Consider the following 13,937-nt stretch of genomic DNA (forward strand, 5'->3'; position numbering starts at 1 on the left):
AATAATACTCTGCTATTCTGTTTTTCTGACCAAAGTGGATAACTTCACACTTATCCACATTTATTGTATCTGCCATGTATTTGCCCACTCACTCAACCTGTCTAAATCACCTTGAAGCCCCTTAGCCGAATAGCCTATTTCTGCTCCTATGTCTTATGGTCTTATGGTTTCTTCTATTTTCACTGAGTTCTCCCATTCAGTGATTTCCACTATGTTTTATATTTTAGTGGTACTTGATCTGCAGATCCTGCTTATTCTCTCCTGAGAGATCAGCTTATCCAGGAGTTGCTGGACAGACTTAGAATTACCATTGAGGCCACCAACCAAAAGCAAGCTGCTCACATGTCTGCCCTGAAAGGACATGAAATGGGGAGGGGGGAGAGGCCGGTACCATAAAACAGTGACGGACAATGATCACTTGATGAACATTTTCTAACATGAAGCTCAACTCAAGCCCATATCCTAACCCCATCACTCTTGGGCTCACTCAGAATTCCCAGACTGGCAACATCCTGATTTTTGAATCCAATCCTTGTCTTCCATTCTCTCCTTGGCCTTGCACTATATCAAAAATGCTATATAAATGCAAGTCATTGATGCTGTTGTTGAGGAACAGCACCTTATCTTTCTACTAGGCACATTACAGCCTTCCAGCCTCAACCTTGAGTTAAACAACTCCAGATCGTAAGCACCCCTTTCCTTAAACAACTGTTGTGTGAATGGAGCTCCTGGGAGTGGAGGAGGTGTGGGCTGATTCTTGGGGTGGGGACCGCCAATGGTACATGGCTGGTGGTGACCTCCCACCACCACATTCTGCAAGCCATTTCCTCTTTACCAAATTTTCCACATTTCCCTCTCCCTCTGCTAGTCTGCCAGTCACCATTTACACTTTTTGTTCACATCTTTTGTGTCATTGTTTTAATGTAAGAAACATAGCAGTCAAGATGCACACAGCAAGCTCCCACAAACAATAGTCTGATAATGACCAGATAATCTGTTGTTAGGATATTTATTAGCCAGGACACTGAGGAGAACCCTCCTACTCTTCTTCAAAATGATTCCATGGGATCTTCCAAATCTACCTAAGAGGACAAGGCAGGGCCTCAGTTTAACTTCTCACCTGAAAGACACCACCTCTGACAACGCAGCATTCCCTCAGGACTGGAATAGAAGCTGGAAAAGCTCAGCAGGTCTGGCAGCATCTGTGGAGAGAGAAGCAGAGTTATGTTTTGAGACCAATATGACTCTTCTTCTGAACTGAAGAGAGGTAGAAATGTGATGGTTTTATGCTGTTGTAAAAGGGGGGAGGGGCAGGTGGAGCAAAAGGGAAGGTCAGGGATAGGTTAGAGGGTGGGGGAGATTAAATGACAAATATGTCATGGATCAAAAAGCAAAGAGAATGGTAAAGCAACCGAGATTGGTCCAGCGATGGTGTTAATAGCAGAGTAAAGGTCAGCACTATCTGAAAGCAAAACATGAGAACAAGATACACAAGAGGCACGAGGGGAAAAAAATTCCAAATGGAGGACAGAGTTCATGGTCTCAAGTTGTTGAACTCAATGTTGAGTTCAGAAAGTTGTAAAGTGCCTAATTGGAAGATGCGGTGCTGTTCCTCCAGTTTGCTCTGAGCTTCATTGGAATATTGTAGCAGGCTGAGGACAGAAATCTAAGCGTGAGACCAAGATGGGGAATTAAATGGCAAGGGACCAGAAGGTCGGGGTCATGCTTGCAGACTGAACAGAGGTGCTCCGCAGTCAGCCAGTCTGAGGTCTCCCATAGTACTGCACTGGGAGCGTCATAGATTCATACATCACCATTCCATCACTGTCACTGGATCAAAATCCTGGAACTCCTTCCCAAACAGCACAGTGGATGTACTACATGGAGTGCAGCAGTTCAAGCAGGTGGCTCACCATCATCTTCTCAAGGACAATTAAAGATGGGTAATAAATGTTGGCCTTGCCAGCGATGGCCACATCTCATGTAAATATTTAAAAAGTGCAGGATGAGGCCATTCAGCCTATTATGCCTGTGCTGGCTCTTTGAAAGAGCTATCTAATTAGTCCCATTCCACTTCCCTTTCCCCACAGCCCTTCATTTTCTTCCCTTTCAGTATTTTTATCCAATTCCCTTTTGAAAATTATTATTGAATCTGTTTCCATCACTCTTTCAGGCAGTTCATTGCAGGTCACAACAAATCAATGTGCAAAAAAAGTCTCCTCATCTCATCTCTGATTCTTTTGCCAATTATCTTAAATCTGTGTCTTCTCGTTACTGACCCTTCTGCCACGGAAACAGTTTCTTCTTATCTATTGAAACCCTGACAGAAAAAGACCATTCAGCCCAACCAGGCTATGCTGGCATTTATGCTTTGCTCAAGCCTCCTCCAATCCTTCATCCTTGAACGTTGTCAATATAACCCTCTATTCCCTTCTCCCTCATTGCTTGTCTAGCTTCACCTTAAACTACTCCCTGTGGTACTGAGTTCAACATTCTCACCACTCTCTAGGTAAAGAAGATTTCTTTGAATTCACTATTTGATTTATTGGCGACTATCTTATATTGATGGCCTTGTTTTGCTCTCACACAAGCGGAAACAAGTGTCTAATCTACCAAAACCTTTCATAATCTTAAAGATCTTTATCGGTGGCTTGTGCTCAGTGACTTCCTCCGAAGTTAAGGTATGAAGGAATTAAAGATGTGAATCCGTGCATGGAGGCTTTGTTGAACAGAGAATATAATTGGTTCCTCCTCTCACCCATGTGTGTTTCTTATAGGATCCAGGGAGCTGAGTGATATGATCACCAACTTGAAACTTGCCAATCACAAGAATGGCTTCACGGATACAAGTTAATCTTTGTCTTAGCAAATTTATAAAGATTTAGAAAAATGTAAATGTGATCAGTTAAATAATAAAAATCTACTCACCCCAAAACCTTGCAATCACTTGCCTTCTTCCATTTCCTTAGTTCTTACGAGTCTCTAGGTAATCCATTCACCACTTTAAACATTCCCTCTGCTAATGGCGTAAATTTTGTGTGTACTATTGATAAAAAGCACTGTAATAACTGCCAAGGCTTCTTTGTTAGCACCTCCCATCTAGCCTGCAAGTTCTACCACCTCGCAGGACAGAGGCAGCAGATGCAGGGGAACACCACCACCTGTAAGTTCCCCTCCAACCTGACTTGGAAATATATCGCTGCTCCTTCATTGTCGCTGGGTCAAAATCCTGGAACTCCCTCCCTAACAGCACTGTGGGTGTACCTACAACACATGGACTGCAGCGGCTCAAGAAGGCAGCTCGCCACCGCCTTCTCAAGGGCAGAATTGGGCAATAAATGCACATCCTGAGAAATTTTAAAATTGCGATTCTCAAACATGAAATAAAGTTTGCTTATTTTAGCTTTTCACTTGTTAAGATTAATTTAGTGAAATCTAAATAGGAAAAACACAACTGTTACAGATCCCTGGGCTCATCTATCAGGAGGCTAAATAAACACGTGGGAGAAGGAAATGGAATGGTATCTGCTGATGGGCTAGGATGAAATAGGCTGGAGGAGCCTCGTATGGAGCAAACATCAACATTGGCCAGTTTCCCTGTGTGGAAACACAGTGATGGTGGATATGAAGGGAGAGGCTGAGAGAAAGTTGGAAGCACGATGGGAAATGTAGTTTAATGTACAGCGGAAATGCTGCTGTTTAAAGGCTCCAGATTAAATAATGGTTAAAGAGGTTAGAGTTAAGAGGGTTGGAATGTGTTTACAATGTAACTAGAAATAGCAACAAGGAAACTGTAATATGCAGTAACGTTAGGAGTTACTACAGGGGGAGGGAGAGAGGGAGAATCGCTGATATTGGGGTTACTACTTTATCCGCTGGTGTTGCCATTAAATTCGCTGCGGGTTTTGTTGCCGCCTCCGTGTCGCAGGCGGATGGAGTCAGTGTGGAACCGGCAACAAGGCGGAGCCGGAGACCGAGACAGAGACGGGGAAGCGGGGCAGGACTGGAGAGCGGAGCTGGTGAATCGGGTTCCCGGTTTCTGATTATTGTCTTTCAGCAAAAAAAAAACCAGACCCAAAGTTCTGCAAAGATGCACAGAAGGGGAGTTGGAGCCGGTGCCATCGCCAAGAAGAAACTGGCAGAAGTAAGTTACAATCTATTGCCCTTTTCCTCAGCGGGTACAATCTATTGCCCCTTATCCCCAGTCAGAATCCATTGCTCCATTTCTCCATTTACAATCTATTTCGTCTCTCTCCAGTCTATTTCCCCCTGCTCCAGTTACAATCTATTGTCCCATTTCCCCAGTTACAATCTATTGCCCCATTTCCCCAGTTACAATCTATTGCCCCATTTCCCCAGTTACAATCTATTGCCCCTTTCCCCATCAGTCACAATCTATTGCCCCATTTCCCCAGTTACAATCTATTGCCCCATTTCCCCAGTTACAATCTATTGCCCCATTTCCCCATCAGTCACAATCTATTGCCCCATTTCCCCAGTTACAATCTATTGCCCCTTTCCCCATCAGTTACAATCTATTGCCCCATTTCCTCAGTTACAATCTATTGCCCCATTTCCCCAGTTACAATCTATTGCCCCATTTCCCCAGTTACAATCTATTGCCCCATTTCCCCAGTTACAATCTATTGCCCCATTTCCCCAGTTACAATCTATTGCCCCTTTCCCACCAGTGTTGTGTGCCTGTTTTGTGAAAGGAGCTGTATAAATCTTAGTCTTTCATGAAGGGAGTTCCAATTTAAAAGACGAAGTGTGTAGTCCTGTATATTTCACACACCGGGGTGTCTTGGCACAGTATTATATACTGTTTCTATCGTGGATATTGCTGAAAGGAGAGACACGTTGCCAAAGCTGTTCCCCTTGGAATCACCAGGAAAAACACAAGCAGGCCAAATTTCAAAGGATCACAATTATACTGCAGGAGAAGAGGGTGTTGTAGTATAAATTGCGATCCTTTGAGCTTTGGCATTCTTGCATTTGTCCTGAGGAATGCAAGAGGAAAAGCTTTGGCAATATGTCTCTCTTTTCAGCAACATTCAAGTTCTGTTCTGCCAGGTGACTGTTTCTATCTTGTTAGTTGTATCAGAGATAAATATTTATTTAAAAACACAGGCAATGTTTAGTGTCACTTATAAAAATGAGCGTACTATACCTATAAAGGATTTGGTTTTGGGGAGGAGGAGCATATTAAAGCATAGCCTGTCAGGAGGAGAGGGATTGTTGCCTTGTCAAACTAATATTAGAGGATCAGTGAATGGAGGACGTGCATCTTGCAGAGAAAATCAGCGCTGCTGGGCCTGCCTCCATGGGTAGTATTCTTCCACCCCCCACCGCCCCACACCCCGAGTAAAAAGGTGATAGGTACAAGCCCTGTTCTAGAGATTTGAGCACAAAACCTAGCTTCACATTCCAGTGCAGCACTGCCACTCAAAACAAATCCTGTGTAAAAAATCGCCAGAACTTTCCAACAAGCACCAAGATGTAGCTTGGCTGGTGGTGAGAAAGGCCCTCCCCGTCAGATCCTTCCAACATGCCAGGAGTCTCACCCCCTCTGCACATTGCCCTCGAGGTTGCTGTGGTGGGGAAGAGACCGTTGTTCACCTCCTTGTGGATTGTGCCTTTGCAAAGAAGGTCTGAAGAGAGATGCAGTGGTTTCTGTCGAGGTTCATCCCGAGCAGTTCTGTGACACAGGACTCCGTGCTCTATGGGCTGTTCCCAGGGACACACACCAAGACAAACATCAACTGCAGCTGGAGGATCATCAACTCAGTAAAAGACGCTCTTTGGTCAGCCCAAAACTTGTTGGTCTTCCAGTGCAAAGAGTTGTCCACGACCGAGTGTTGCAGACGGGCACATTCCAAGGTCCAGGACTACGTGCTGAGGGACGCACTAAAGCTTGGGGCAGCCGGCACAATGTGGAAAGGTCGCTGTCTAAGACCTTTCTGCCATAGTGCACTGAGAGGCTGGGAACTGTTGAGAGCCCCTCGGGCTGTACAGTTCAAAATGAATGTATGCATTAAATACTAAATGTATTATAATTGTATTGAAGCACCTCAGAGTGCAACATGATGTATGTTGATAACTCCAATACCATTGCACCTCGTGATCCATGTGTAAAAGTTGAATATGATTGCACTTTTTGTGATGGCAATTTAGAAATGTTTTGTATTGTTCTTTCAGATATTTTATGAATAAAGTATATTTTATGAATTTAAAAAAATCCTGTGTATGAATATTGAAATATAACTTCTGACTTCCATTTTTTAAAATTAGAACTGTCCTTAAAAAAACAAGTGTTTGCATTTATATAGTGCCTTTCCAGCCTCAGGATATCTCGAAGGGCTTTAAAGCTAATGAAGTATTTTTGAAGTGTAGTTACTGTTGTAAAGTAGGAAAAGTGGCAGCCAGTTTGGTGCAGAGCAAGCTCCACAAATCATAACCAACATCACAAAAACAGATTATTTGGTCAAGGGATAAATATTGTCCATGACACCAGGGATAACACTCCCCTAATGTTCTTTGAAATAGTGACAAGGGATCTTCTACGCCCACCTGAAAGGGCAGATGGGCTTCAGTTTAATCCGAAAGACAGTACCTCATACAGTGCAGCACTCCCACAGTACTGCACTGGGAGCGTAGGCCTGGATTATTTGCTCATGTGCGGTATGGGACTTGAGGTAAATGTTATTGACTCACAAGACACCCAGGACATCTTTGTCTGCATGCACTGTTAGGATGGTTTCAGTGGCCTGGGAGATGGAGGGGGTGGTAAATCAGCCAGAGTCTTTGCTCTGTTCACAATTTGGTGATACCTGCTGAATGGTTGATGAGAACGGGACCAATCTTTGCAGTGATCAGCCTGCTCGTTCCTATGTGAATTGCCCTCCAATCCAGGGCCAGATGTAGAGTTCTGACTTGGGCATACTGAGCTACAGGAGGGTGCGAAAAAGGAACATGAGAACTAGTGATGGGGAATTGATGGAAAGGGATTTTGCAGATCACTGTAATACTGTTGTTAATTGGAACACTGTAGTACAAAGTACCATGGAGAGACCTTGAGGTTAAAATCTAGGCTGACACAACCAATGCAGGATTGAGGGAACATGGCACTGTCAGGGTTGTCATCTTTTGGATGAGACATTAAACCAAAGACATTCTGCCTGCACTCTTGGATCACAATGGCACTATTTTGAAGCAGAGTAGGGAAGTTAGTCTTGGTGTTATAAGTCCAATATTTGTCCCTCAACCACCATCACAAAAAACAGTTTATCTGGTCATTATCAGATTACTGTTTGTGGCATCTTGCTATGTGCAAATTGGTTTTTGTGTTCCCTACATTCCAACACTGGCTTCATTTCAAAAGTTCTTCTTTGGCTGTGAAGTGCTTTGGGATGTCCTCAGATCGTGAAAGGTGCTATAGAAAAGCAAGTCTGCCTGTGTTTGCTTTCTTAATCTGTCAATGTTATTTTGCTGCCTAACATTTCCTAACTGGATTTGCTTTAGGCCAAATATAAAGAGCGAGGAACAGTGATGGCTGAAGATCAGCTGGTTCAGGTGAGTGGATATACTCTTAAACTCAATCAATTCATTGATCTTTTTACTGTCTGATGCTGACACTTTTAGTTTCAGCACCTTCTAGTACTGAGGGACCAGTGGTCCTTGTGATCCAAATCTTACTGAATTTTTCTCACTGTGCAGATGTCAAAGCAGCTGGAAATGTTCAGGACACATCTGGAGGAATTTGCCAGCAAGCACAAGCAGGAGATTCGGAAAAGCTCACAGTTTCGTGTTCAGTTTCAGGACATGTGTGCAACAATTGGAGTGGACCCCCTCGCTTGTAATCCTGTTTACTCATATCTCTCCAATTTCCTTTTGACTTCCCATCTCCCCTGATCTCAGAGTGTTTGGGTCATTCTAGAGAGAGCTTTACTCTGTATCTAACCTCGTGCTGTACCTGTCCTGGGAGTGTTTGATGGGGACAGAGTAGAGGGAGCTTTACTCTGTATCTAACCCCGTGCTGTACCTGTCCTGGGAGTGTTTGATGGGGACAGAGTAGAGGGAGCTTTACTCTTTATCTAACCCCGTGCTGTACCTGTCCTGGGAGTGTTTGATGGGGACAGTGTAGAGGGAGCTTTACTCTGTATCTAACCCTGTGCTGTACTTGTCCTGGGAGTGACGGGGACAATGTAGAGGGCGCTTTACTCTGTATCTAACCCCATGCTGTACCTGTCCTGGGAGTGACGGGGACAGTGTAGAGGGAGCTTTACTCTGTATCTAAGCCTGTGCTGTACCTGTCCTGGGAGTGTTTGATGGGGACGGTGTAGAGGGAGCTTTACTCTGTATCTAACCCTGTGCTGTACTTGTCCTGGGAGTGACGGGGACAATGTAGAGGGCGCTTTACTCTGTATCTAACCCCATGCTGTACCTGTCCTGGGAGTGACGGGGACAGTGTAGAGGGAGCTTTACTCTGTATCGAACCCTGTGCTGTACCTGTCCTGGGAGTGTTTAATAGGATGGTGTAGAGGGAACTTTATTCTGTATCTAAACCAATGCTGTACCTGTTTGGAAGTGGTGATGCAATTTGGGAGGAGTTTTTAAAGAGTTCTGTTTCTCTGCATTAATGAACAAAGAAAATTCACTCAAAAATGATGTCATATATACAAGTTTATTTTTAATTTCCTATATGCAGCTGGCAAAGGATTCTGGTCGGAGATGCTGGGCGTTGGAGACTTTTACTATGAACTGGGAGTGCAGATTATTGAAGTGTGTCTGGCTCTGAAACACAGAAACGGAGGTGAATCTCTCATTATCAGTTGTTTGTCAGTTCGGTGATTTGCTTGAGGCTGTGGCCATGAGCAGAGATATCATTGTACTTTAACCCAGGTTGAACTCTTGTTTTCTGAATGCAGCCTGTTGCAGGGTTCTAAAGTGCAGAACTTTAGTTTAAAATGTGTGGGAATCTGTTGTGCAACTACAACTTGCATTTATATAGCGCTGTTAATGTAGTAAAGCACTTTTCTAAATCTGATACTGAGTCACATAAGGAGATATTGGTACAGGTGACTGAAAGCTTGGTTAAAGAGGTAGGTTCTAAGGAGTGACTTGTAGAAAGAGAGAGCTAGAAATATGGAGGGGTTTAGGGAGGAAATTCCAGAGGTTAGGACCCAGGCGTATGAAGGTACAGCCACAGTGGTGGAGCAATGAAAATTGGAAATGCGCGCGAGGCAGATTTTGGAGGTTGGTGGGGCTGGATGTTACAGAGATAGGGAAGGGGCGAGACCATGGAGGGATTTGAACACAATGTTAAGACTTTTAAAACTGTAGCGTTGCTGGACTGGGACCTAGTAGTAGGTCAGCAAGCATGCAGGTGATGGGTGAGCGGGAGTTGGGCGAAAATGATTGGGAAAAGTTTCTCATGCTGTATCCTTAACTTTGCCAGGTCTGATCACACTGGATGAGCTGCACCAGCGTGTGCTCAAAGGTAGAGGCAAGTTTGCTCAAGACGTCAGTCAGTGAGTACAACTGAGAACCCTGAATGAAGTGGATTGATTCATTGACTAAGTCTGCTCCTGCCCTCATTACCATGGGACTAACTGTTATTGTTCAGTAACCAAGATCAGCTGAGATTACATTTCAGACTCGGAGAAATTTAGAGCACAGCAGGAAGCCATTTGGCCCATCGTATTTATACTGGTTCTTTGAAAGGTGCACTGATAGAATGTTGATAGGAGTTTGGAGCTCTCTTCAAACGGCAATTGATTCTTGATCAGTTGATAATTTTAAATCTGAAATTGATCGATTTTTGTTAGCCAAAGGTAGTTCGGGATATCAGAAAAAGGCAGGTATATGGAGTTAGGTTGCAGATCAACCATGATCTTATGGATTGGTGGAACAGGCTTGAGGGACTAGATGGCCTCCTGTTCTGTTGTTGACATTGACTGATTTTATTAATTCTGACGCCCACCTACCCTTTGAGCAATGACTTTGGCCCAACTTCTTCCTCTCTTACCTTCCATATCCAGGGACGATCTCATTCGGGCCATAAAGAAACTGAAATCCTTGGGTAATGGCTTCAGTATAATCCCAGTGGGAGGCAGGTACCTGGTGCAGTCTGTCCCTGCAGAGCTTAACATGGATCATACGGTGGTGCTGCAGATTGCTGAGGTAAGTGACGTCATTTGTTTTGTGAGGCTGCTGTTGGACTGAGAGATTATTCAGTAACAACCTGCACCTTTTCATGTAGTAAAATGTCCCAAGGTACTTCACAGGAGCAATTGTGAAATAAAATTCAACACATAAGGAGATATTAGGACAGGTGATCAAAAGCTTGGTCAATGAGGTTAGTTTGAAGGAGTGGCTTAAAGGAGGAGAAGGAGGAAGAGACTTGGAGAGACGTAGGGAGGGAATTCCAGAGTTTAGGGCCTAGGCGGCTAAAGGTATGGCCACCTATGGTAGAGCAACTAAAATTGGGGATGTGTAAGAAGGTACGTGTGCGAGAGAGATGCCGTGTTCAGGTTTTGTAAGGTGACCTAAGGTGACAGAGCTGTCCTTGCAACCCCCTTGTTTTTTTTTTTGCCTTCGCATCATTCACACACTTCAGATCAAGCTTGTGTGTAGGCTCCCTCCCTTATTGTTCTGGATTGGGTACTGAAGCCAAGAAAATGCATTTTAAGCACGTGATGGAGGGTATGTTTCTCCTCGAGGCCTTAATGGTAAAGAAAGATTTGCATTTATATAATGCCTTTCATGACACTCCAAAATGCTTTTTTTTTCTTTCATGGGATGTGGGGGTGACTGACTAGGCCAGAATTTATTGCCCATCCCTAATTGCCCTTGAGGTGGTGGTGAGCTGCCTTGAACTGCTGCACCCACGTGGTGTACGTACACCTACAGTGCTGTTAGGGAGGATGTTCCAGGATTTTGACCCAGTGACAGTGAAGGAATGGTGACCTAGTACCATGTAGGGATGGTGTGTGGCTTGGAGGGGAACTTGCAGGTGGTGGTATTCCCATGTGTCTGCTGCCCTTGCCTTTCTAGGTGGTAGAGGTCACAGGTTTGGAAGGTGCTGTTGAAGGAGCCTTGGTGAGTTGCTGTCGTGCACCTTGTAGATGGTACACATTGCTGCCACTGTGCATCAGTGGTGGAGGAAGTGGATGTTAAAGGTGGTGTCAATCAAGCAGGCTTTTTTGTCCAGAATGGTGTTGAGCTTAGTGTTGTTGGAGCGGCACTTCTCCAGGCAAGTGGAGAGTCTTTCATCACACTCCAGACTTATGTCTTGTAGATGGTGGATAGGCTTTGGGGAGTCAGTTTAATGTTCTCATTCATAAGACAATGCCTCTGGTGCAGCACTCCCTCAGTACTGCACTGGGAATGTCAGCTTAGATTCTTGTGCTCAAGTTTCTGAAGTGGGACTTGAACATGTGACCCTCAGACTCAGGGGAGGTGTTACCCACTGAGCCCTTCAAACTGTACTTGATCACAGTGATGAGACAAGACAAAGGGCATGAATGAGAAACTGGGGGTAAAACTATCCTCCGTCTGTTGTTTCACAGCATTTTTGTTATGATGTGGAGATAAATCAAACTCATCCACTTCATGTCTTACAGAAAAATGGATATGTGACAATCAGTGAAATTAAATCCAGCCTGAAGTGGGATACTGAACGCACTAACCAGGTGTTGGTACGTATATCTATACACCTGATGCAGTATTCTCTCTCTCTTAGTGTCCTATTCTGTTATGGTCAGGATTAGACTGTCCGCTGATGCTAACCGCATTCCACCTTTCATAACCTGATAGAACGAGGGGGAATGGTATCACTGGAGTGAGCCGGAGTCACAATGTTGATTCTATTTCTCTATCAAAACGTGGATCTGCTTCTATTTGCAAAGCTGCTTTCTTTCAAATAAGAGACACTGCTAATAAAGAATGAATGGCCCATCTAAATTAACAATGCCTGTCAGCAAGTTTAAACTACAGTTTCAAAATTCCTGCCTATAAAACATTGAATATCTCATGGTGTCCATTGGCAATGGAATGCTTCCAACAAACTGTTGGACCTCACTTGATCATACATTGGAGTCAGTTGGAATACCATAGATTGAAACAAAGATGAAAGGGTGGAGAAATCTTCCCTTGTGATCTTGGTCCACAGTGATTAGTCAAAATAGCCACTTTCAATATGGATGATAAATATGAAGCATGTCAATAAAAGCACTGGTCATTATACTTTGTACGGACTTGGATCTGTAGGAAAACTTCAGTACAATACCTTCCTTTAGTTCTTGGTTAAAAGTTGCTGTTCACGTTCAACACTTTCATATTTTAGATTCTTCATGACTTTTCCACCTTAGCAAGTTACCTAGAATTATTGTATTTAAAGCACAATCACAGGTCCATGCCAGTATTCATGCTCCCACCCTACTTTATCTCACGCCATCAACATATCCTTTCTCCCTCATGATTAACTAGTTTCCCATCCATGCTTGTCACCTCAAACACTCCTTATAGTGTTGAGTTCCATTATCTCACCACTCTCAAAAGTAGTTTTATTTTAATTACAGCTTGGGAGAATGGGAAATTAGCTGATTCCCATGAATAAATAGTCAATAAGTTAATTGAGAACTGTGTCCTAAACCTTAGAGTTATAACCTCTTTCAGGAACATTTGTTGAAGGAAGGCTTGGCGTGGATTGACAAACAAGCTCCTGAAGAGCCTCAGTACTGGTTGCCTGCACTCTTCTCTGATCTATACTCCCAAGATGTCACTCCAGAAGAAGCTGATGAAAGTTTGCCGTGAGAAAAATGAAAACTGAATTCAATCTGGGGAGTCAAAAAAGTCTGCAACTTTACAGTTCTGGTACCAGCATGAAAGATTAGTGTAAAACTGTGGCTGTTCAAATTCTGGGATTGTTAAGGGTCTTTTTGTAGGTGGCAACTTCCAGTATTGCTGTATGTGATACTTGCACAGTCAAACAGTAGACCTTTCTCTGTCTTTCCATCTCAGCTAATTGAGTTTGTGTCCAGAAGTGACTGTAAAGTGCTGGTGGCAGGGTTTTGATTTTGAGAGGAGGAGGTGGGGGGGAGAAGTCCTTTGACACAGTTGTGGTTAAAAAGCATATTTCAGAGAACTGAAGGCGAGGCAATGTTGCTAAAGCAAGAGTCAGGAGCAACGCAGTTTGACCTGCAGAACATCTGGATAAGTCAACCGAACCATTAAACCTCTTTAAAACTTTTAATTTTGTTAGCAATACAATGGGCAGGAAAAGACCAGCTGAGTCTGTCATAAACATTGAGACTAAATGTTTCCTACTCTTTTTCACACACCATCCCCCTCAACCCCACCGGCTGAGGGAGGAGTCACCGCCTGAGGAGGAAGAACCCTGTCACCAGCAGCTGGGCTTTGTAATTCAAATCTTTCAATTAAATTTTGTGAAAACAAACCAGCTAATGAAGAGGGGTTTTTTTTTGCACTGTGTTTAAAAAGTAATAAACAGTTTCCAGCAGCGCACACATCATTTCCCTGTGATTCATTAACAGCAGCTTGCTGAAATCTAGCTCTTATGATTGAATCCAAATGCAGATCAATACTGACCGAGGATCGAGTTTTTTTCCTTTCCTTCTGCTAATCAGGATGGCCCTATGCCCTGAAGCAGTTGGCAATCATATAACTGGCTTTTGATCACTCAAAGTGTCATTCTAAACAGTTGAACTAACCGAGTTAGGTCACCCTCTGAATATCTCCTTCCTGCCTCCAGGGCAGTTCGTGACTTGACTTAGTCTCTTCCGTCGTCACAAACTACCCAGTGTAGTGGTTCATTGTGCAAACTGCAAACCAACAGCTGCTAGAAACTAAGCTTTGCTTATATGTTGCTGTCAGGGGAGGGAACAGGCAGCTTGCGATTCCAAGCCTCAATTTTA

At 43.7% G+C, this 13,937-nt stretch overlaps 1 protein-coding gene across 2 annotated transcripts; it reads left to right on the plus strand.

The window, feature by feature from the left end:
- Nucleotides 1-3,761: 3,761 nt before the first annotated feature.
- snf8 (SNF8 subunit of ESCRT-II) lies at nucleotides 3,762-13,459 on the plus strand. 2 transcript variants are annotated; one of them, XM_078529430.1, is made up of 8 exons: nucleotides 3,762-4,144; nucleotides 7,522-7,572; nucleotides 7,717-7,855; nucleotides 8,708-8,812; nucleotides 9,458-9,530; nucleotides 10,041-10,182; nucleotides 11,625-11,699; nucleotides 12,679-13,459. In XM_078529430.1, the coding sequence occupies exons 1-8, from the start codon at nucleotides 4,091-4,093 to the stop codon at nucleotides 12,814-12,816; spliced, it is 777 nt and encodes a 258-aa protein (XP_078385556.1). In that variant the 5' UTR covers nucleotides 3,762-4,090; the 3' UTR covers nucleotides 12,817-13,459. The 2 variants fall into 2 exon arrangements, with proteins under 2 accessions (XP_078385556.1, XP_078385557.1); XM_078529431.1 differs by having other exon boundaries at nucleotides 3,776-4,144; nucleotides 11,571-11,699.
- Nucleotides 13,460-13,937: the final 478 nt, after the last annotated feature.

The sequence above is a fragment of the Cetorhinus maximus genome, chromosome 25, assembly GCF_964194155.1.
Source record: "Cetorhinus maximus chromosome 25, sCetMax3.hap1.1, whole genome shotgun sequence".
Taxonomy (NCBI): domain Eukaryota; kingdom Metazoa; phylum Chordata; class Chondrichthyes; order Lamniformes; family Cetorhinidae; genus Cetorhinus; species Cetorhinus maximus.